This window comes from Narcine bancroftii, chromosome 3 (genome assembly GCF_036971445.1).
Source record: "Narcine bancroftii isolate sNarBan1 chromosome 3, sNarBan1.hap1, whole genome shotgun sequence".
Classification (NCBI taxonomy): domain Eukaryota; kingdom Metazoa; phylum Chordata; class Chondrichthyes; order Torpediniformes; family Narcinidae; genus Narcine; species Narcine bancroftii.
Window position 1 is genome coordinate 259258592 of NC_091471.1, and position 23888 is coordinate 259282479.

Genomic DNA, 23888 nt, shown 5'->3' on the forward strand with positions numbered 1-23888 from the left:
CAAATCTGTGCCAACATTTTGAAAGAACTCTCCAAGAAACTTTTACTCCTCCCCTGCTATCTCTGAAACTGTTTTTCCTTTCATGCTTTTATCTAATTATCCCCTATAAATACTACCTTACCTGCTCAAGTAACATCCATAGGTCTGTAAAATTTGCTGACACAGCTTCACCAAAGAGCTGGATTATCAGACTTTAACTCCATTTTGTCTTTGCATTAACCCTTTGGACTCCGGCCATTTTTGACCTTTCATAATATCTTCCCAGGACAGAGTCCATGGGTAAGCTTACAGCATGAACACCAGTACAAACCAGCTGGTGGTTGAGTATAAAATCAGTCCCAGAAAACAGGAACACAGAGAATATGTGTTTGTTGGTACTCGCTGAAAACTGGGACATTGAGTGTATGCACTTGTTGGTTGTCCCTGGAAACAGGGGCACGGAGCCCAAAGTGTTAAAGTGTTTGAAATTGTTTAGAAATTATTTTTAATTCAATCCTTATTTTCCCAATCTCTCTATGTATGGGTGAGGTACTTCCCACGGGCAGTGAGAATGCGGAACAACCAAAAGAACTGTTCACACTAACCATCTGAGACTCTCATATGTTCAAAACAATATTTATTTAGTTATTCGTATAGATGAAATACTTGTCCTGGCGATGTATTGTTTATTATGTATGTGTGTGATGTCTGTCTGCATACTTTGCACTAAGGACTGGAGAACGCTGTTTCGTCAGGTTGTACTTGTACAATCAGATGTCAATAAACTTAACATTGAGTTATAATATCACTATTTGTTTCAAAGAATAAATGATTTATGCATGGAATTTCTGGGTCTATTGGAGTGTTGTGACTGAGCAAGTGTAAGCCAGTTCAATATACCAGTTTAAAAACAGCCAACACAATCAAAATAAATGGGTAAATCAGTGATATGATTGTAGTGGTAGGAAATAAATGACTCTCTTGTGCCTCCAGGTTATTTTCTCCACTGGGAGTTATGTGAACTTGTTCTAGTTGACAGAATAACTGAGTATAAGAATGAGTCTGCTGGTTGTAGAAGTCAGCATGGATTTGTAAAGGCTGGGCTTTGTCCAACTTGTAAGGGAGCTTCTACAGATGTTACTTCCAGTCCTGTAAGCATTTAATGAAAATCTGTGTGAGGAATCGTGAAGATATGGATGAACCCCTGGGGAACTTGTTGGAGGACAGGAGGCATTGATGGGAGTACCTAATGGATACCAGCTTCAAATGGCAGGATGCGACTGATGTTCAGATAAGCGGCCAATTGTACCTTACATTTGCGCGTTCACAGTTTGTTTATCTCTTCTGATCATCAATTTGAGGGTAGTGCACCCCAGGAAGGAAGGAGGTTTAAAAAAAAAATTCTGGAGGAACTCAGCAAGTCGGGCATCATAAGGATGCCTATGGAGGCAGGAGAGATGATTGATGATTCAGGTCAAAACCTTGCAATTGTCTCGATTCTGGATCTCAGCCCAAAACATCAACCATCTCTCCGCCGCCACAGCTGCTGCCTGATCCATTGAGTTCCCCTAGCTAAGCACAAGCAGTGCAGATGCTGATATTCTGAGCAAACAATCCTGATTGATGATTTCCTTCATGGAAGCTGCCTGATCAGCTGAGCTCCTCCAGCTTCTGGTTGAGACCCTGATTCAGTGAATCTGCAGGGGTCACCTACTGCACCTGGAGCTCCTGTTGTGGTTACCTCTACATCGCAGAGACTGGGCGCAGAGTGGGATGTCACCTTGGCTCTGTCCATCACAATAGCAAGGACCTCCTAAGTTGCCAACCATTTCACTTCCCCGTCCCATTCCCTTGCCGACATGCCTGCCTGTCCATGCCCTCATGCACTGCTCAACTGAGACCACCCACAAATTGGAGGAACAACGCCTCATCTTCTGTTGGGGCTCCTGGATGCCATTAACATGGACTTCTCCAGTTTCTGTTAACCCCCCCCCCATCCTCTTCCCCATGTTGTCTTTCCCTCAGCTCTGTCTCTCTCTCTCTCTCTCTCTCTCTCTCCCTCCCCTTTTCCCTCTGTCTCCTTGCACAGAGCCAAAATCAATTCTCACCTTTCCTCTTATCGTATCCAATTGACACCTTATGTGCCATTACATTCTTTCCCCTTTCTCTCGCTAGTCTTTAATTCTGATGCCCGCCTGCTTTTTCCTTATACCTCTAAGAAGGGCTGAGGGCCCAAAATGTTGCTAATATATCTTTACCACCTACGGATGCTGTGAGACCAGATGAGTTCCTCCAGCATTTCTGTTTTTAATCAAGCTTGCAGTCTTTTGTGTCCCCAGGAAGGAGAGAATGGTCTCAGGGAGTGTAAAAAGCAAATACACTGAAAAGAAGCCTTAGATCAAAAGCTCCAGTTGTGAGAAAACATTACACAGATAAGATTTGTATCCAGCTGAGTTATGTAGACTAAGGGAGTCGAACTAAAAAGCTGATGGAATTGAGAGAGGAAGCGCCCCCTCTGGCGGCAGGAGCGTAGAACAAGGAAGCAGAGCCTCAGAACCTGAGCCTAGTTGTTCAGGAAGCCCTCTTCACCCACTTCAAACCTGAGCTCTCTCCTCTGTGAAGAGATGGAATTTAACTGAAACTTCTAGAATAAAGGTTGTGGAATTTTGCTCATTTTTGGTAATAGGAGTTGTAGAACACACATGTCAAACTCAGGCCAGCGGGCTAAATTTGGCCCGTTATATAATTATATTTGGCCCGCAAGATCATATCAAATATGTATTAGAGCTGGCCCGCTGGCCGCCGCGCCAGTATAGCGCATGCACAGCTAATACTACAAATCCCAGAATGCTTTGCAAATGCGTTAGTGTCAGCCCACTAATCGCCCCTACCTCCTCTGTTTACTTTCATTAACATCTGTGACCTGTCGCCTAACTCACATGTAATAAACCCCTTACGAAAAATGGCCAAACGAAAGACAGAAAACAGGACCTTTCAAGACAGGTGGGAGGCAAACTCTGACCCCAGAGTTTGATGAACTTGCATCTAAGAAGGGAGTCATGTGATGGAGTAGTGGCCGGTTGGGGAACTCCAGCCCTCTCCGGAAAAGTAAAAAAGGACAGTGAAAAAACAAAGGCACAAACACAAAAACCAAAATAAAGTGAAAGTAAAGGTGTGGAGAAAATGGCAGCGAAGAAAGAAAAGCCAAAAGCAACGGGACGAAGAGAAGAAGAAAAGACATTGGAAGAAGAAGGTGAAGGCCTTACCTGTGCGAGGAGGCCCGCCGTGGAGAGAGAAGCCCACTCCCTGAGGTCAGTTGAAGCCACAAACTCGGGACTACAAAAATGGCTCACAGAGCCAACCGCGCATGCGCGAATAACATTGACGGGAGGGGGGACCAGCTGAGGAGTTGATCTCCACAGCTGAAATTGACAACCACAACAAAGCAGCAAGACAAAAACACAGAAAATAACGAGGTAAGAAAGAAGAGAGTAAAAAGAAATCAAAGAAACAACAGATGACCAACCCAGAGGAAGAAGACCAGCATCAAGACACTTTTAGTAAAAATACCCAACAAAATAAAACAAACAAACCAACAAGAAAACCAGAAGAGACAGAGATAAAGGACACAGATCCTGGAGTGGACTCAGAAGAAGAAGAGGAAGAACACAGAGAAATGGAAGATGAAGGGAAGGGCAAGTACATGGATATATTTTTTTTAAAAAATATATGGAATCAGTAAAAGAATGGCAATCACAAGAATTCAGTGAAATAAAAAGAAGAGTAAAAAGTACAGAAGAAAAAATGAATAGATTAGAGATGATCATGTCAGATATAGGAAAAAGAGTGGACAAGGTGGAAGAACGAGAAACAGCCATAGAAATGGAAGTAGATGACTTAAAAAAGAAATTAGAAGAATCTAATAAAAAAGCTAAAGAGACACAAGAGCTGTTAGCTCAGAAGATAGATATAATGGAAAATTATAATAGAAGAAATAATATAAAGATAGTGGGCCTGAAGGAAGATGAAGAAGGCAAGAATATGAGAGAATTTATAAAAGATTGGATCCCCATGGTCCTAGGAAGACCAGAATTACAGGAAGAAATGGAAATAGAAAGGGCACACAGAACATTAGCCCCTAAACCACAACCACAACAAAAACCAAGATCCATTCTAGTAAAATTCCTAAGATATACAACAAGAGAAAATATAGTGGAGAAAGCAATGAGGAAAATAAGAGAAGTCAAAAAACCACTGGAATACAAAGGTCAAAAAATTTTTTTCTATCCAGATATAAGTTTTGAACTCCTGAAGAAGAGGAAGGAGTTTAATACAGCAAAAACGATCCTATGGAAAAAAGGATATAAATTTATGCTAAAGTATCCAGCGGTACTTAAAATAGTTATTCCAGGGCAGCAAAACAGACTATTCTTGGATCCGGAGGAAGCACGAAAATTTGCAGAATAATTACAAAACAGACAGAGAGATTAAGACATGTAACGAGAACAAAAATGACCACAAACTATATGTATGTGTGTATGTATATATAAAAAAAATAGAGTATAGGTAAGAACTAAGAAGGGAAAGAAAGGGAAGAAAGGAAGTATGGGGGGAATTAAGAAAGTGACCTTTGTTATATATGAAGATTAAAATCTTTTCGGGGGGGGGGGGGCTGGGTGGGGAAGAATTACGGTCACTGCGAAATCAGTTGACGCTTGCGAGTGAATTCGCAAATCCAAATGGAGAGCGGAGATGTGGTTGCCTAACAAGGGACAAAGGGCAACTCAGGAAGGGGAGGGGATAGTGGGGTTAAAGGAAATTTAGATAGGAGAATAATGGAAATATTTTATGTTTTAGAAATGTTGTCTTATAATGTGTTCAAAAAAAGAAAGCAGAAATGGATAAGAAGGAAAGGTGAAGATGAGGAAAGGGAAAGGAAAGATAAACAAAGTATGAAATGGCTATGTTGAACTATGTGACTTTAAATATTAATGGAATACATAACCAAATCAAAAGGACGAAACTGTTAAATTTACTGAAAAAAGAAAAAATTGATATAGCATTCGTACAAGAAACACACTTAACTGAAGTGGAACACAAGAAATTAAAGAGAGATTGGATAGGACATGTAACAGCAGCATCATATAATTCAAAAGCTAGAGGAGTAGCTATATTAATCAATAAAAATGTACCAATCAAAATAGAAGAGGAAATAATAGATCCAGCAGGGAGATATGTAATGGTAAAATGTCAGATATATTCGGAGTTTTGGAATTTACTCAATGTATATTCACCTAATGAAGAAGATCAAAAATTTATGCAAGATATCTTTTTGAAGATAGCAGACACGCAAGGGAACATACTAATATGAGGGGATTTTAACCTTAATTTGGATTCAAACATGGATAAAACTGGGAAAAAAAATTAACAGAAAGAACTAAGTAACCAAATTTATAATTAAATCAATGCAAGAAATGCAACTTTTGATTATATGGAGGAAACAACACCCAAAGGAAAAGGAATATTCATATTATTCGGGTAGACATAAAACATACTCAAGAATAGACCTATTCCTGTTATCAGCTCGCATGCAAGAGAGAGTTAGGAAAACGGAATATAAAGCGAGACTATTATCGGAGCACTCACCCCTGTTATTGACAATAGAGTTAGAGGACATCCCACCAAGAATGTATAGATGGAGATTAAACTCCATGCTACTTAAAAGGCAGGATTTTAGAGAATTCATTGAACGACAAATTAAAATGTACTTTGAAATAAATGCGGAATCAGTGAAAGATAAGTTTATACTATGGGACGCAATGAAAGCATTCATCAGAGGGCAAATAATAAGTTATGTAACTAAGATGAAGAAGGACTACAATCAGGAAACAAAGCAGTTGGAAAAGGAAATAGCAAATATAGAAAAAGAATTAGCAATGAAGGAAGACACAACTAAAAGAAGAGAATTGGCAGATAAAAAATAAAATATGAAACTCTACAAACATATAAGGTGGAGAAGAACATAATGAAGACAAAATAGAAATATTATGAACTAGGAGAAAAAACACACAAAATTCTAGCGTGGCAGCTTAAGACAGAATAAACTAAGAGAATGGTATTGGCATTAAGGAAAAAAGACAAGCAAATCACATATCAATCCAATGGAGATTAATGAAAACTTCAGAGAATTCTACGAACAATTATATCAAACTGAAAACGAAGGGAAAGAAGACAAAATAGATGAATTTTTAACTAAAATTGAACTACCGAAATTACAAACAGAGGAACAAAATAAATTAACAAAACCATTTGAAATAAAAGAAATACAGGAGATAATAAAAAAACTACCGAACAATAAAACACCAGGATAGGATGGATTCCCAATAGAATTCTATAAAACACTTAAAGATTTACTAATTACTCCTCTTCTGGAAGTAATCAACCAGATTGATAAAACACAAAGCTTACCAGATTCATGCAAAACAGCAATAAATACAGTAATACCAAAGACAGGGAAAGATCCACACGCACCAGCGTCATATAAACCAATATCTTTACTTAACACAGATTATAAGATAATAGCTAAACTATTAGCAAACAGATTAGCCGTCTATGTACCAAAAATAGTAAATCTAGACCAAACTGAATTTATTAAAAAAAGACGAACAACAGACAATATCTGTAAATTTATTAACTTAATTCATGCAGTAGAATGAAATAAAACTCCAACAGTAGCGGTTGCTTTAGACGCAGAGAAGGCCTTTGACAGAGTAGAATGGAATTATTTATTCAAATTACTACAAAAATTCAGCTTACCAGAGAAATATATTAATTGGATTAAAGCATTATATAAGGGGCCATTGGCGAAATTGACAGTAAATGGATATATATCAAAACAATTTAACTTAAGCAGATCAACAAGGCAGGGATGCCCACTATCTCCCTTATTGTTCGCGTTAGCCATAGAACCACTAGCAGAACTGATAAGAACAGAAAATAAAATAAAAGGGATAAAAATAAAAGACAAGGAATATAAAATCAGTCTATTTGCAGATGACGTTATAATATACTTAGCAGAACCAGAAATATCAATAAAAGAATTATATAAGAAATTGAAGGAATATGGAGAAGTATCGGGGTACAAGATCAACGCAAATAAAAGTGAAGCAATGCCAATGAATAATGCGGATTTCTCAAAATTTAAGAAAGAATCACCATTCAGATGGCAAACGCAAGCAATCCGATACCTAGGTATACAAATAAATAAAAACCTCGGCCATCTATATAAACTCAATTACTATCCATTAATGAAAAAATTACAAGATGACTTAGAGCATTGGAAAGACTTACCACTAACACTGATAGGAAGGATAAACTGTATTAAAATGAACATTTTCCCAAGGATACAATACCTATTTCAGTCATTACCAATACGTCTAACAGAGAAATTCTTCAAGGAGCTAAAGAAAATAATAAGGAAATTTTTATGGAAAGGGGAGAAACCGAGGATAGCACTAGATAAATTAACAGAATGGTTTAAAGAAGGAGGCTTACAACTACCAAACTTTAAAAATTATTATAGAGCCGCACAATTAAGATACCTATCAGATTTTTATCAAACAAGGGAAAAGCCAGATTGGACTAGATTAGAACTAGATAAAATAGGGCAGAAGATACCTGAACATATATAAATGGGATGAAAAATTGGTACAACGTAGGAATTCTCCAGTATTGCATCATCTGCTCAACATTTGGAAGAAGATTCATGTAGAAAGGAATAAAACAAATTACCAACTACCAAAACTAATACTGATGCAAAATCAGCTAATCCCTTTTACAATAGATAACCTTTCCTTTAGAGAATGGGAGAAAAAAGGGATCAAAAGAATAGAAAATTGTTTTTCGGGAAATAAATTATTATCCTTTGAACAAATGAAAGATAAATAAAATATAACTCACGATACAGTGTTGGCATACTACCAACTGAAATCCTACTTGAAGGACAAATTGGGAAGCAGTCTGAGGTTACCAGAGGGAAGTAATTTTGAATATGTGATTACAGACACAATGATAATCAAAAAATTTGTAACAAACATGTATATTAAACTACAAGAAAAGGAGAATGAGGAAACAAATGGTAAAACTAAACAAAAATGGGAACAAGATCTAAACATAAAGATAAAGAATGAAACATGGGAGAAGTTATGCTCCGGAACTATGAGAAATACAATAAACACGATACACAGGCTATACATTATACCTCAAAAGTTAAATAAATGGGAGCCAACAGTATCTGACGGATGTTTTTGTTGTAAAAAGGAAATGGGAACAACAATTCATGCAATCTGGACATGTGAGAAAGTGAAAAAATTTTGGGAAGATCTAAACCAGATATTAAATAAAATCACAAAAAGCAATATACCAAAAAAACCCAGAGATCTTCCTCCTAAGTAACATAAAAAACAAAGAATTTGGACTCGATTTGGATGGAGCACAAAAAGATTTGTTATGATAGCACTAGCTGTAGCAAAAAAATGTATTATGTCAACCTGGAAATTAGAAGATAACTTGAGAATACAATGGTATATAGAAATGAATAAATGTATTCCATTAGAAAAAATAACATATAATTTAAGAAATAACATTACAATATTTGAACAAATATGGGAGCCATACATGAAACAGAATAGAGAAAACCTACCGTGGACATCTACCACCTAAAATGACAGAAGGAGAAGAGAATGAAAAGAACTGACTCAGTGGAATTTCTTGTTTATTTTTATTGTGTGACAACATTGTTTGACGGGTTTAATGTATCTTATATTCTGAACTTTAAATAAATGGGAGGGGAGGTAGGGAGGGAGGGAGGAGAGCAGGGAAGGGGGGTGAAGAAAACGACACTATATATTTAAGAAAGAAATGTATGTATCTTGATAAATATGGTTTATAGTGTGAAAAATTTAAAAAATTTAAAAATTTTTTAAAAAAGAACCGTAATAAAAAAAAACTTGCATCATATATAACCCTGAGATTCATTTTCCTGCAGGCAAGGCAGAAAACTGTACTCAAGAAGGTAAACAAATAAAGAAATGTAAACAACCTGACTGTGCAATACAGAGAGAAAAATTAATAAATAACTTGAAAAAGTGAGTCCTTAAATGAGTCTCTGATTGAGTTTGTTGTTGAGGAGTCTGATGGTGGAGGGGGAAGCAGTTGTTCCTGAACCTGGTGGTCCAAAGCCTTCTGGCACCAATAACTCTTTCCTGATGGTAGCAGTGAGAACAGAGCGTGTGGTGGGTGGCGTGGATCCTTGATGATGGCTGCTGCTCTCCGATGGCAGTGTTCCCTGTGGATGACAGGTACGTGGATGGGAGAGGTATGGAGGGCTATGGACTGGGCGTAGATCAGAGGATCTAGGCAAAAAATATGATTCAGCATAGACTAGAAGAGCCGAAGGGGCCTGTTGATGTGCTGTTATGTTCTATGGATCTCGATGGTGGGGAGGCTTTGGTCTGTGATGTCTTGGGCTTTTGCAGGGCTTTCTGCTCAGGGCTATTGGTGACCTCATACCATTCCAGAAGAGGATGGATGACAGTCTTATCTCCACCATCCTCCCAATGTATGGTCAAAAATAATTCCTCTACGCATATCTTTCCAGGAGGAGGAGGAGGAGGAGGCAGTCCAGCTGAATATAACATTCTAAGATAATACTTCCAGACCCAGGTAAACACTATCTGCAGGTTGAGCAGCATTGTTTGGAGTCTTCCACTAATTAAGTCTCCAGCATTAATTAGTCCATCTCCAATTAGTCATCTGAACAAAGCAGCCAGCTTGTGGGTCTGTTATCACATACAGGCCACACTGAGTAAGAGAGGCAGAATTTCCTTCTTTGAAGAAAGTTGTTAAACCATCCAGTATTGTCATGGTGAATGTTACTCCAATAAGTTTTAATAGCATATAAATTTAACTGTAGAATTTAATATCAGTGCTTTGGGCCTTGGTGTTTAGGATATTGGGATAATTGGTGAAGATGAGACCATCAGGTGTTTCCAGTGGTCGGCACTCTAAGTGTGGAGTTAGGTGGCAGGGGATGTGTTGGCAGGGAAACCTACAAGCATCTTAATCTGACATGGTATTTAAATCTATTTTTGCCAAGAGGTTCAAAGGACATTACTTCTAGTAGCATTTGTTCCAACATCCCCACATCCATCCCTCCACTACTCCAAAAGGCACAGAGAAAGGCACTGGAGCCCTGTTTGACAACCAAATGGATTGCTCAGAGGTATTTACAAAAAGGCACAGAACAATCCAGAAATGGTCATTGTCATGTTTCCCGTCGGATAATTCAGTTCTCCATTTCAATAAGCCAAAAAAAGTCTCCATCGAATTTCTTGTCAAAAGTTCTCCACACCCTTCCATCCCGTTCCCTAGCGTCCCTGCAGGTCTCATAATCTGGTGTGTTCCATTGTCACTCCTGACCATTGAGGAAGGCTGGGTTGAGCCTCATGTCAGTTATACTCAGGAAGTAGCATCAAAGGAGATAGTTGGGTGAGATGTGAGCTCAGCATTAACACCGCTCGCCTCATTTGTTCCACAACCTGCAGCAACGTTGAAGAAATGGTCTTGTTTCTGCTGCTACCTTTCTCAATGCTACTATTCAGAGGTAAGTGGGTGATAAGTATTGTTGTTGCCATGTGGTCTTGTATCTCACACACCAGAAGTGAAAGCAAAGTGCTGCGTAGAATTATCAGATTAAAAAATACTTAAAGAGAATGAGTTTATCAAATAACCACAAGATTTTAAAGATGAGTTCTTTCTGAAATCTGTGTTCAAGCAATCAGCAGAATGTGTTAGGATGGTGTCAACCTTTGAAGGGGACCCATTCATAATCTGATTAAGTATATAACTTGGAGATGGTTAATACTACATCACATTGATGTACGATTTATTAAAATTCAATTAGTAGATGTGATTTTTTTTTAACCAGAATGGCCAATGAATTTTTTAACACCCCCATTTGTGCTTGCTGGGCCATTCTCGAGGGTGTTTCATCTCTCATTGTTGTCCGGACTTGCATGCAGGCAGACTTCCTCCCTTGAAGGACATTGGTGAACCAATTTTTTTTTTTAATCAGTGATCTGCTAGTTTCATGGTCACTGGTACCAATATTAACTTTATTCCAGATCAACTTAACTGAATTAAATTCATGATTATTAATGAAGATGTAAATTTGACTCTCACCATAGCAGTCTCCGAACTATAGATCAGTAATCTAACCAGTATGCTGCTGCCTTCTATGTGTGTTTGCTTTCTTCATTTGCTAATATTGTGGAACGTACTGTTCTGTATGAAAGTGTGGAGTAAAATACAAAATTCTGCAGACACCATGATTTAAATACAAACGCAATGCTGGAAAAACTCAGCCTGCACCTGCCAACGTCTTGTTCATACCTTAATGAAAGGCACGAGCCCGAAATGTTGGTTTATGTACCTTAAAGTACACTGACCTGCTGAGTTTCTCCAGCATTGTATTTGAACTTCTATGAAAGTATGCCTCTTTAGAGTGTTCCCAAATGTCTATATATGTATATGCTTAAACCACATACCTATATTTTGTGCGTTCTTATAAATAGAGGAGTCAAGTTATTACAGTAATTAAACAAGAGGGAGGGATGAGTCATCGTAAAAATCTGAAACGATAAAATTTAAGAATGAAATATAATAGTGCATTAGCAGTGGGAATGGGTTGCAAAGTTTGTGATATGTTAAAGGAGGTGCAATATATTGGTGAATTCAACAGTCCCAGATACAAGGAATACTGCAGTAAAGGTGCTTCTTTACATTTATATATTACCAGGCTAGCTCCCTACTTCAACATGGAAATAAAGTGGACTGTAAACTGATGCTAATATAGACAACAATTGCAAAAGAGTGCAAGTTAAAGATCAGGAGGCCTGATTGGTGAGAATAGACATTCAATGTAGAAAGGGGGCTATTTGGATCTGAGGTGGATGAAGTATAAAATGAATACCCAGGCAGCAAGGAAGCAATGTGTTCTGAGAATAAAGAGAGATTCGAGAGAGGGGGGCAGTGAAGTTTGGGACTGAGAAGTGCCAAGGATTGTAGAAAATTAATTAAGGAAGATAGGAAGGGTTAAAAAAAAATGTGAACCAAAAAGGCAACATCAAAGATTGAGGATTTTGGTAAGTTTTTTTTATGTTGAATGGGGTTGAATCATTGGAGCTGGTCCGGGCCATTGGTCACAGGAGAGTTAAGGGGTCTTGAGATGTTTGTCTAAGAATGTTGCAAATTGTGGTGGAAAGAAAAATGGCCTTGAACTGGAATAATTATTACTGGTAATTAGGGATCGATCATTCCATTGGCTGAATTTGTTGTTGGGATCTAGGATCTCACTAGGTTCAGTCTGCCCATTGGGTATGTGAACTGCTGTGTGGATAAGGTTGCCGGAATCTAGATTATTCAAAGCAGCAAATGTAAAGACTCTCCCTGAATTGTTTAAACCCCCCCCCCCCCCATACAAGTTGTTCCATGATGTGTGAAGGTGTCCCAGAAGAGACAATTAAACAGCCTCACTCTCACAGGCATCTAAATTCAACATTGAGACTTCACCAGTAATGATTAAAACTTGTTGCCACTAATTTATTTTTTTATACTCCTGAGTTATAGCTATATGCTCATAAAAGTTCTCATCTTCCTGTTGATCCTTTTCACCTTTTTCTTAATTTTCACTTTTCTTTCCTTTCTCTGAAATTTTTACTCAGTCTTTGACTGATGATCAGTTGGCAATATTGTTTGGCGGGCAGGAAACTCCTTTGAAGAAGACCGCAGAGCCCACCTCACTGACAAAAGACAAAGGAGGAAAAACCCAACACCCAACCCCAACCAACCAATTTTCCCTTGCAACCGCTGCAACCGTGTCTGCCTGTCCCGCATCGGACTTGTCAGCCACAAACGAGCCTGCAGCTGACGTGGACTTTTTACCCCCTCCATAAATCTTCGTCCGCGAAGCCAAGCCAAAGATTGTGAGTAGGAAAGTCCACATAAAGAAATTGCAAATTTACTATCTGGCACATGATTAAGGGTTTCAGGGGTTTGGAGACAGAATAATAAGTACCTGGGTGTGTGCTACATGCTCAAATAAAATCAAGTGTTTCGGAATGTTTTTACACACAAAATAACAGGTGATCGCAGGGATTATATAACTTATACTGAAGTACTTGTTATTCTGTATATAAATTCTTTTTTATAAACAGTGGATACCTGGTATAGCTGTAATAATTGAGTTGGTGTGGGTAGGGGAGGAAATAATCAAGGGGCTTGAATGTTGAGTGTTACAAGATTAATGGATGAACAAGAAAGATTTACCGTTTCATGACTCAATAATGAGTCCATTGGTGTCTATGGATGCCTCTTGGAGTTTTTACTGCCCAGTCCCAACTGCACTTGAACTGCTGCAGTTTGACCCTATTCTTGCACCTGGAGATTCTGGTGGTTGAAGGTAGGGTGGGTACAGATGTGGGGCAGTGGTTAATTTACCAGACAAGTAATTTAGATGCCTGGACTAATTCTCCAGGGATCCGCAAGCAAATCCTGCCATGGCCACTGTAAAATTTCTATGCAATTGTTAATCTGGAACCTTAATTATTCTTAATAATGATGAGTAAGTAAACTATTGATTGTCAACTATGTTTCCAAAGGAGGGTATGCACCATGCTTTCCTAGACTGGCCTTTATCTGATTCCTGACTCTTAAAAGGGCCAGCAAGTTATTCACTGCATCTTCTCACAAGCAATAAAGAGTGGGAAACAAATAATGGTCAATGTTTATTCTGCAGATACTCTTGGCACCCTCTCCACTCAGCCTTGCAAAGAAGATGACCAATCCAGCAGTGCGATTACAGGTAGGAAATGAATGAACAGTATACCATATAGAGCGGGTTGCAGTGCTGCCGGAGATCACTGGAGCGATGCTCTAGGACCTCATGAGATTGTTCTGGGGCTCCTCTAGCACCTCATGGGGCCACTCAGGACAGCAGCGGTGGTACATCAGTGAGAATCTATTACTCATTGTTAGTTGACTGCTGCTATCAATGTCGATGTGTAATATGTGTTAGCCAGAGTGTGGTAGCGTGTGTCAGGTGATGGGTGAAAATAATGAGCTGGTGAGATTTGTGATTCAGAGTCACGATTTGGATAATTTGTGTGTTTGCACCTTTTATTTTAGTTATGTGCCAGAGTCGGTTGTATGTCAGTTTGAATCATGAGTCTGCGTGAATTGTTAGTTAGTGCAAGCCATGTGTCATTGTGCATTCCATATTGGTCATGTTCTGATGCAACCTGTGTTGATGTTAATGGGAGTCGTATGTCAGTGTGTTACATGCTGGTGTGTTGTGTGCTGGTGTGTGTCATGTGTCAGTGAGTGTTGTGTATTGATATGTGTTGCATGGCTGTGGGAATCGTGTATTGGTATGAGTTGTATGTGAGTGTGCATGTAGGTCTGTGTCATGTGTCAGTGTATATTGTATTTGGTTTTGTGTGTGTGTGTGCACGCATGTGTGCGTGTGTGTATGTTGAGGGGAGCCATGCGTCAGTGTATATTGAATTGATGCAAGTCATCTGTCTGAGTGCATTGTCTGCTGGTGGTGGCCTGATTAGCAGTAATGTTGCTGACTGGGACACGATAGCTATGGATGGTATTGTGTGGCTCAGGGTGCGGCAATACATGATGTGCCACAGTGAATTCACTCCACGTCATTGTGTGGGAGCGGAATATTGGCTGTTGTTCACAGGTTTGGGGTCAAGGGAATTTACAATAGCAGTGCAATAGCAGTGAGGAAATATTCACTCGGAGGAACGGATGCTTTAATGTGCGATGGGCTATATTTTCCGCTGATCTGTGCAGTTTGTGGTCTCTGTGATCTGAGTAATTAAAACCATGAGTAGCACTTTCAGCTGTTGAGAGGTCGATGTGAAGCTCTGTCAACCCTGCTGGCTTTCTTCCTTCAACCTGATCATGCCTCTCCACTCCAACCTGATGTGTCAGTTCCCCTCTCCCCACTAGGGTGTGGATGTCAGGTGATTTCTGGTCACGTTCTGTCTGTTCCCTCACTGTGCTTGGAAGCTCCTTCTGAGATCAGAGCCTCCCATCGTCTTTCCTCTACCCTTGGCAGAGCTGTGCACGGCCTGTCTCGACTTTTCTGTTCACCACGTTGTCCATTGTGCGTACCGATGGACAAATTCATTTGGCAATCCAATACCACCTCTATCCACTGGGAGCAGGAGGAGGTAGAACACGATTTGGATGCACACAGCAAGGACTATCTCTCAGTAGTGACCACATATGATATTTTCTTCCTTTCTTGAAGATGATTAGAAAAATGGTGTCCCCTAGCATAACCCACTGTGGGGATATGGCAGTGAATTTCCAAATGAAGTTCGTCTCTACTAAATCTTAGAACTTCCGCAGCAATACATTCCGTTCCCATGACCTCTTTCAAGCAGTTTGTACAACAAGGGTAGTGTTCTTCCACAACAGTTCAGCAGTCCCTTAGCACTGACCCTCTGACAATGAGATGGTCTCTACCTTCAATCTCTTGATCTGAGTTAACTTTGGAAGTATTTCATGAATATTAGAGGGTTTTCATGCACACCTGAGCCAGAACTAAACCGGTGCAGTCAGGGTCAATACACGTGCTAACTCTGCGTCTGCACTAATTCACCAGCCTGTAACTTGGAGGCGCAGCGGCTAATTTTCCATCTGGGCACTCTCCAACCTGATGGCATTAACATTGACTTCAGTTCCTGCTAGCCCACTTGCTGTTCTCCTTCTCTTCCCCGTCCCTCTGTCTTCTTTCCTTCAGCTCTCCACCCTCTTCACTCTCTAGATTACAGAGCCACCCCCCCCTCCCCTTGTTTGCCAATGTGACCTCCTTTAACCACCTATTGGCTCCTGCCTGTGGGACTCTGCTCTTCCACCCCACCAATTTGTTTGGGCGTCCGCCCACATTCTGTTCATGAAGGGTTGATGAAGGGTTCAAGCCTTGTCATTGCTGTTTGACCTGCTGTTTCTCCAGCATTGTGTTTCTCCAGTACTTCAGTTACTGCGACTGCAGACTTTCTTGTTTTGCTCCGAACTCACTGGTGCTGTTTTCACAGGGACACCGAATGCACCTTCAGGTTTGATGTGTTATAGGCATTGGAAAGGGGACAAGCCATTCCAATGCACTTGGAACAGAGGGAAGGATCTAGCAGAATACCAGCTGTGCTACTGGTGAGTGAGTCCCACCGCCCCAGAGCCAGGGTCTGCACTGGTAGCTACAGGGCCAGGCCCACAGATGAATTCCCAGGTCCAAAGACTTCACCTGACATGAATTTACAGAATGGTTTTCTGCGTCAGATCTTTGCCCAACTTTTGGAGTAGAAAATGATAGAAATCCAGATGTGAAATTTGGAAATTTTTTGTGGGTACAGGCACAGATTGGTTGCATAGGATGAAGATGCACATAGATAAAGTATAAAGAGGTTTGGGGTAATCGGATCAAAGGCAAGGTGAATGGGGCACAAGGTCAGAGTCTATGGGACACAGAGAGTATTTATGTGGGTGTGGAGATCATAGGGCCTGGATTTATGAGATGCGAGAGCTGTACAGAGGTTGCTTGGACAGGGGTACATGGATATGAAGATCACACACATGTGAGGTGTTGCATTTTGGAAGGACAAACAGGAAAGGACATACACAGAAAATGGTAGGGCACTGAGGAGTGCCATAGAACTGGAATCTGGGAATACAGATACATAATTCCCTGAAAGTGGGATCACAGGTGGATAGGGTTGTAAAAAGAGCTTTTTGGCACATTGGCCTTCATAAATCAAGTATCGAGTATAGGAATTGGGATGTTATGGTAAAATTGTATGAGATATTGGTGAGGCCAAATTTGTGTGCAGTTTTGGTCACCTAAACTACAGGAAAAGAGTGCAGAGAAGATTTACTGGGATGTTGTCTGGACTTAGAAACTGAGTTACAGGGAAAGGTTAAACAGATTAGGACTTTATTCCCTGGAGCATAGAAGAATGAGGGGAAATTTGATAGAGGTTCTAGACAGAGTAAATTAAGTCAGCTTTTTCCACTGAGGGTTGGTAAGATACAAATCAGAGGACATGGATTAAGGGTGAAAGGGGAAGAGTTTAGGGGAACATGAGAGGGAACTTCTTCACACAGAGTGGTGGGAGGGTGTAAAATGCTGCCAGCTGAAGTGGTTATTTTTAAGATGAATTTGGACAAATACATGAATTGGAGGGAGATGGATGTCTTTGGTCGGGATGCAGGAGAGTGGGACTAGTGAGAATAATAGTTCAACACAGGCTAGAAGAGCCGAAGAACCTGTTTTTGTGCTGTATTGTTCTACGGTTTTTCTGCTAGAGGGATATTCTGTCTGATTGATATGCTGATAAATGGAAAAGCATGTCCCCAAGTTGGGTATTTGATCCTATCACATTTAGCCCTACAATTGACGTAGCTGTCAGGAGGAACGGTCCCTCAGACCTCTGTGCTGAAAGCACCAACAGAGCATTTCCATGTGAGCTCATCCTGCACATCACCAGCCCCTGAGCTGGGTGATTCAGTCTTCTCAAAACAATAAACAACTGGCACTCCATTCATGTCCAAAAGAGATGTGGTGGCCATCTGCATGTGACATTTGGCAGAAAACCCCAAAACAACTGGATGAATGAATGACCTATCAGGGGAACTTTTGGCACACTAGCAGCCGTTGGTGATGATGAGTTGCTAAGACCACATATTGATTCATTTCTTCCTTTTTTTTATATATAACCTTGTCTTTTCTTTGTTCTCTTTCCACAGCTGTGACACATGCAAGATATGCAGGTCGTTTGTGGTGGGGAATGAAACATCCTACATTGTGCCTCGAGACGACCTCTACCTGAACAAAAACCTGACCTTCTGGGTGGAGACAATAGGTGGCCACAGAAAGGTTAAATCTGCCAAGCTTTATGTGGTGCCAGAAACTACCAGTGAGTTCAAGGTTCCTTTATTGTCATGTACATTAACACACAGAATTTGTTTAAGTTTGTTAGCCTGTAAACACACACAAAGCCACAGTTAGCACAGCACCGGAAGGCCGGGTTCAAAACCACTGCAGTCTGTAAGGAGATTGCATGTTCTCCCCATAGAACATAGAATAATGCCACACAGTGCAGGCCCTTCATCCCTTGATGTTATGCTGACCCATATATTCCTTCCTTTTAAAAAAAAAGTACTAAACCCTCCCTACCCCAAAACCCTCAATTTTTCTTCTATCAATGTATCTAAGAGTCTCTTAAATGCTCCCAATGTTTCAGCTTCCACCACTATCCCAGGCATGGCCATTCTAGGCACCCACAACTCTCTATGTGTAAAAAAAAACTTATCCCTGATGTCTCCCCTAATCTTCCCTCCTTTCACTTTGTGCACATGTCCTCTGGTGTTTGCTGATCCAGCCCTAAGAAGCAGGTGCTGGCTGTCCACCCTATCTATGCCTCTCATAATCTTGTAGACATCTATCAAGTCTCCTCTCATCCTTTTACATTCCAAAGTGAAAAGCCCCAACTCTGCTAATCTTGCCTCATAGGACTCGTTTCCCAATCCAGGCAACATCCTGGTAAATCTTCTCTGCACCCTCTCCATAGCTTCCACATCCTTCCTATAATGAGGTGACCAGAACGGAACACAATGCTCTATGTTTGGTCTTACTAAACATTTGTGGAGTTGTAACATGACCTTTCTACTCCTGAATTCAATTCCCCTATTAATGAATCCCAGCATCCCATAGGCCTTCTTAACTATCCTATCAACCTGTGCAGCGACTTTGAGGGATGTGTGGATTTGGAGCCCAAAATCCCTCTGTTCATCCACACTTTTAAGTTACTGACCAACCCTGTACTCAACCTTATGGTCTGTCCTTCCAAATTGCATCACCTCATACTTATCCGAATTGAAACCCACCTACCACTTTTCTGCCCAATTCTGTATCCTAATTATATATTCTTGTAACCTTCGACCACCTTCAGCTCCAATCATAACTCCTCCAACCTTCATGTCACCCACAAACTTACAGACTCTTCATCCAAGTCATTTGTAAAAATCACAAAGAGCAGAGGTCCCAGAACAGATCCACTGGTCACCGACTTCCAGGCAGAATACTTTCCTTCCACTACTGCTCTGTTTTCTTCCTACAAGCGATTTTTTTATCCACACAGCTAAGGTTCCATTGATTCTGTGCCCCATGACCTGTGTGGGTTATCCTTGGATGATCTGATTACCTCCAAAAGTGTATGGAGTTGACAGGCTAATTGGGGTGTAATAGGACAGCATGGGTTTCAATGGTCTGAAATGGCTTCTACCATGTTCATTTTATTCTTAATTTTAATTTTAGAGATACAAAATGATAACAGGCTCACATGAGCCCATACTGCATAAATACACCAATTGACCTACAACCCCCATTAGTTTTTGGAGGGTGGGAGGAAACCAGAGCACATGGAGAAAACTCACGCAGTCACAGGGAGAACGTATAAACACTTAATAGACGGCACTGGATTCAAACCTTGGTTTGCTGGCACTGTAATATCAATGGGCTAACCACTTCACTAATTGTGCCACCAAAATGAAATATACAGGTACTCCCCCTGAGTTATGACTGTAATTGGGACAGAAAGATTGGTAGTATCTCGAAATGGACACAAGTTGGAATTTTGCCCGCTTGCATGGAGTACCAAAGTCTTAAAGCAAACTTTTTAATCAAATGTTGTATTTGACAAACTCGAACAGGGATACAGGGCACGTAAGAGCCAAAATGTGCCTACTTAGTTTGTTAGTCGATGTCCCGGGGTCCTTAGGCTGGCGCAGACATCTTGATTCCTGTGTGCATGCGCAAGTCTTTGGTTGACGCATGCATGGTAGGATCATGTATTGGAGTTTGGTTGGCACATGGATGAGAGTTAAGTGCCCTGACGATATTGAATTTGCACTCTTAACTCTCTTGTTTAGGCGCATGCACGCACGCACGCACACACACACACACATACACACACCTTGTGACCTACATCCATCTGTGCATACGATCTACCAAGAAGAGAAAGAAGCAAAAGAGAGTCCCTTCAGAGACAGTGAGTGTCTGTGGACATTGCCACCTCCTCCAATGCCACTTTCTCCTGTGCTCCCTTATCCTCCATAAGACTATCCAGGATCTGATGGAGCAGAGGGCATAAAATAGGGAAGGGGGCAACATCTGTCTGGCTCAGGGTTCACGGTAAGCGTGACGCTGTTACAGCAGCATTGACCCAGGTTCGAATTCGGCGCTGCCAGCTGTTTGTGCGTTTTCCCTATGTCTGGGTGCTCCGGTTTCCTCCCACCCTTTTTTAAAAAAAAACGTACATGTATGTAGTTTAATTGGGAGTAAATGGGCGGCATGGGCTTGTGCGAAGGGCCTAAATTTAAATTTAAAAAATAATTTCTGGAAAGACACTGTCTCTGTGGCTCAGAAAGCCAGTAGTCACAGAGTCAACAAAATATACTGTAAATCACAAAATCAGGCCCTTAACCAAATTGCATGTTGGAGCTAATCCTATTTGCCTGGATTTAGCTCTTATCCCTTTAAAGCATTCCTATCCATGCCCTTGTCCAAATGTCTTTTAAACTTTGAATTGTACCTACCTCTTCCACTCCTCTGGCAGCTTGTTCCACATATTCAATATTCACTGTATGGACAAAAATTGCCTCTTATGTCCCCTCCAAATCTTTTCTCTCTTATCCTTAAATCTATGTTCTCCACTTTTAGACTCTCCTACCCTGAGCAAAACACTGTAACCATCCACCTTATCTATGCCCCTCGTGATATTATATAACACTATAAAGTCACCTCTCAGTTCTCCATCACTGTAGGGTAGAGGCCTCGACCTATCCACCCTCTCCTAATAACTCCAGCCCATCAGCCATTGTAACAGTTTATCCATGTATGACTGAGAATGAGTAGCATCTGGCACCTCCCTTTTCATAGCCTCCAACACATACAGCAAGGAAACAAAGAACTGAATATCCTTCTCCTGTATTGTAACCATTCTGTGGTTCTGAGATGATGAATACAGGAATCTGGAAATAAAAAGTCTCATCATAAAGAATGTGTCCTTAATCAACGGCCACGTTCTGTTTTAACTCTCACTCTTGTTTCAGTCAAATATGAACCTCTATCAAACAAAGAAATAAAGCTGAGACGCTCAGCCAATTTTCTCACACTCCGCTGGAATAAACCGGAAAATATGACTTTTAATGAAATTCGCTATCGCAAAAAAAGTTCTCAGAAGTGGAACAAGGTAAGAGTGTAGCCCTGGCCCATGTAGAACATACTTCACACCCATCTCAAATGCCCACTTTGCAAATCAGCTTGGTACCATTTTGGGATGAAATTTGTTCAGCAACCTGAGATAAAGCCAGCTGAGAAATAACCAACACTCCTAAGGCCGAGGGAATCATGTGGCTGAAATTGATTAAAACTTGCTCCCAAAGCAGAGATAGGGGTAAAGCTCTCAGGGCAAGTGTCCTATCGGGTACTCTTGCATTTACATCATCTTATCACATCTACTCCCATTCGCAACCTGCAGTATTGGAACATGATCATGGGGAGAAAGAGCCCAGCTCCTGCATGCTGTGTTGTCCCTGCCATTGGAGCAGTGTCTTTAGAAACCCTGTACAGTAAAACCCTTGGTATCTGGCACCAATGGGGGAATTGGTAGATGCCAGATAAGTGATTTTTCCGGTTGCTTGAGATTGCGGGTTGTGTGATTGATGAACGAACAGTGAGGCATTCTAATTTTAAGCATTCATGTTTTACCTATTTCTTTTCTGCTATTTTTTTTCCAGTTGCTTGAGGTTGCTAGTTGCACAAATTCTGGATATCAGAGGTTTTACTGTATTTGCAATATAAGGACACCTTAATGCGATCCTGAAATTTCCTGTACCGGATTTCAGTGTTGATTACATTCAGCAACCAATCCTCTACTCTGAAGATTCACCATCCTCCAAATAAAGAAATGTTCCCTTATTTCAATTTATACCAAGACCTGCCTCCTGGTGGTAGCCTGAGAAAACAACCTCCCAGAAACCCTCCTCATTCTTCTAGGCACCACAAGTACAGACCAATTTACCATCTAATCACAGGATCAAGTTCTCAACTGTTACAAGTCCAGAGGACCCCAAAACCCAGCAGCAACACATATGCACCATGACAAAGAGTTACTTAAACAAAATTTTGAACATGAAAACAGAATTAAACTTTAACTTATCTCTATTGACTTACTTAACCTACTTCTAAGCACAAGCGTGTGTAATGTGTATATAAGTTTAGAAATGTTCTTTGGTTCACAGTTGCAGGCAATTCTTGTACTGTGCACAGAAGTTAGCATTAATAAAGTTCACCAGGCTTTGGTGCTTAGCAGGTAAATGGTTACCACTCAGGAGAGAGTTCACAGAGAGAGTTTTCTTGTTCCAGGACAGCCACTCCAGTGTCTTGCTGATGAAACTTGCCCCCTTTCAGGGTTCTCCAGATGATCCTCTTTCTTTCAGGTCACCACAGAGTTCCTTTCAGACAGCCAGTCTTCTCCTTTGACCAGGCAGTCTTCCAAGCTTACCAGCTTGTCCCTCTGGAACTGAAGTCTGTGTCTTTCCTCTCTCTCACTCCCTCCCACTCTGAGAGCAAAGCTGTTCTGACCCTGCCTGCAAATATCACATGCTCTTCCAGACAGCAAACTGTTTCCAGACAAACTGCCACTGTATGTTGCTACTTTGTTACCTTTTGCACAATAGCAGTCCATCATTGAAGTCTCCCAGCACTCTGCAAAACTCCTGCAAAAATTCTGTTTTAAATTGTTTGTGTGTGACCTGCTCTAACAAATCTTTCCCAATTTATCTCCCAAGCACCTCTATATACTCTGTCACACAACCAAGAAAGAAATTGCATTGCAGTGACTTTAGATAGGTACAGTATATCCTTCCTTGGGTAATATAGATCAGGAATCAAATCGAAAAGGTTTATTTTTAATGATTCAATCTGTTTATTGGAAATAGAGTTTGAAAAAAGTGAATGTGATTTCATTCCACTTTAAAAGTAAGTGTAATCTGTTCTTTCCTTACAGATAAACTGCAGCTCAAGTGAAAGGAAGACTCATGGTAATAGCACAGGACAGGGACAATGTCATAACTTAGAGAGGAAATCTGGAGAAGGAATGTAGCCCAACCTTGAGGTAGGGGATTCAGTGAGGCATTTGGCACATAAAAGAAGGGGTTTTGATTGAAGGTTCAGGGATTAAGGAATTTGGTGCTTCAATGGTCGAGGTAAGCACTGAGGGAGAAACTTTGAAACGTTTAATGGACAAGACTGAGGGGTTTCAATGGGTAGAGTTGATAACTAGATGCTTCGATGGGAAGGGTAGGATATCAGGGGTAGGGCCTCACTGTGAAACTTAATGACTTTGAGGGAGGAGATTTGATGAGCGAGGTGGGGGTCAGGAGGGAGTGGTTTAATAAGATATTCAGGATCTAAAGCCAGGGGCTTGAAAGGGAGGGTGGATTTCTTGGGTGGGTAAGGAGATGAGGGAGCAGGTTAGTTCAAGGCTTCAGGGTTAAGGTCTGGGGTCAAGGCATGGATTTTGATGAGAGGAAAACTAGACGAGGTGGCGTTTCTCGTAGTGACTTTTCCATTTTCTTTGGTGTTCCTGTTTTCAGAAAACTGCACGATCCAGCTGGACTCATCCTCTGCACATCAGATCCAGATTCGCAGGATCCTTCAGGATATCTGGAGTGAATGGAGTTCCATTACTTTCATCCCAGCAGGTGAAGAA

The 23888-nt window shown here is 40.7% G+C and overlaps 1 protein-coding gene across 8 annotated transcripts in view; it reads left to right on the forward strand.

Annotated features, from left to right (window-relative positions):
• The window catches only part of LOC138758589 (interleukin-12 receptor subunit beta-1-like), an 88435-nt gene that overhangs the window by 18298 nt on the left and 46249 nt on the right, over window positions 1–23888 (forward strand). For 4 of the 8 annotated variants that reach the window (XM_069927767.1, XM_069927760.1, XM_069927761.1 and 1 more), the window contains exons 1-7: window positions 10566–10642; window positions 13835–13900; window positions 16155–16269; window positions 17860–18029; window positions 21226–21365; window positions 23184–23217; window positions 23773–23880. In XM_069927767.1, the coding sequence (XP_069783868.1) occupies window positions 10597–10642; window positions 13835–13900; window positions 16155–16269; window positions 17860–18029; window positions 21226–21365; window positions 23184–23217; window positions 23773–23880 (679 nt within the window). In that variant the 5' untranslated portion in view covers window positions 10566–10596. Of the gene's footprint in view, window positions 1–9643; window positions 9703–10565; window positions 10643–13834; window positions 13901–16154; window positions 16270–17859; window positions 18030–21225; window positions 21366–23183; window positions 23218–23772; window positions 23881–23888 lie in introns of those variants that run through there. The other 4 variants (XM_069927763.1, XM_069927762.1, XM_069927765.1 and 1 more) reach the window with 2 other exon arrangements.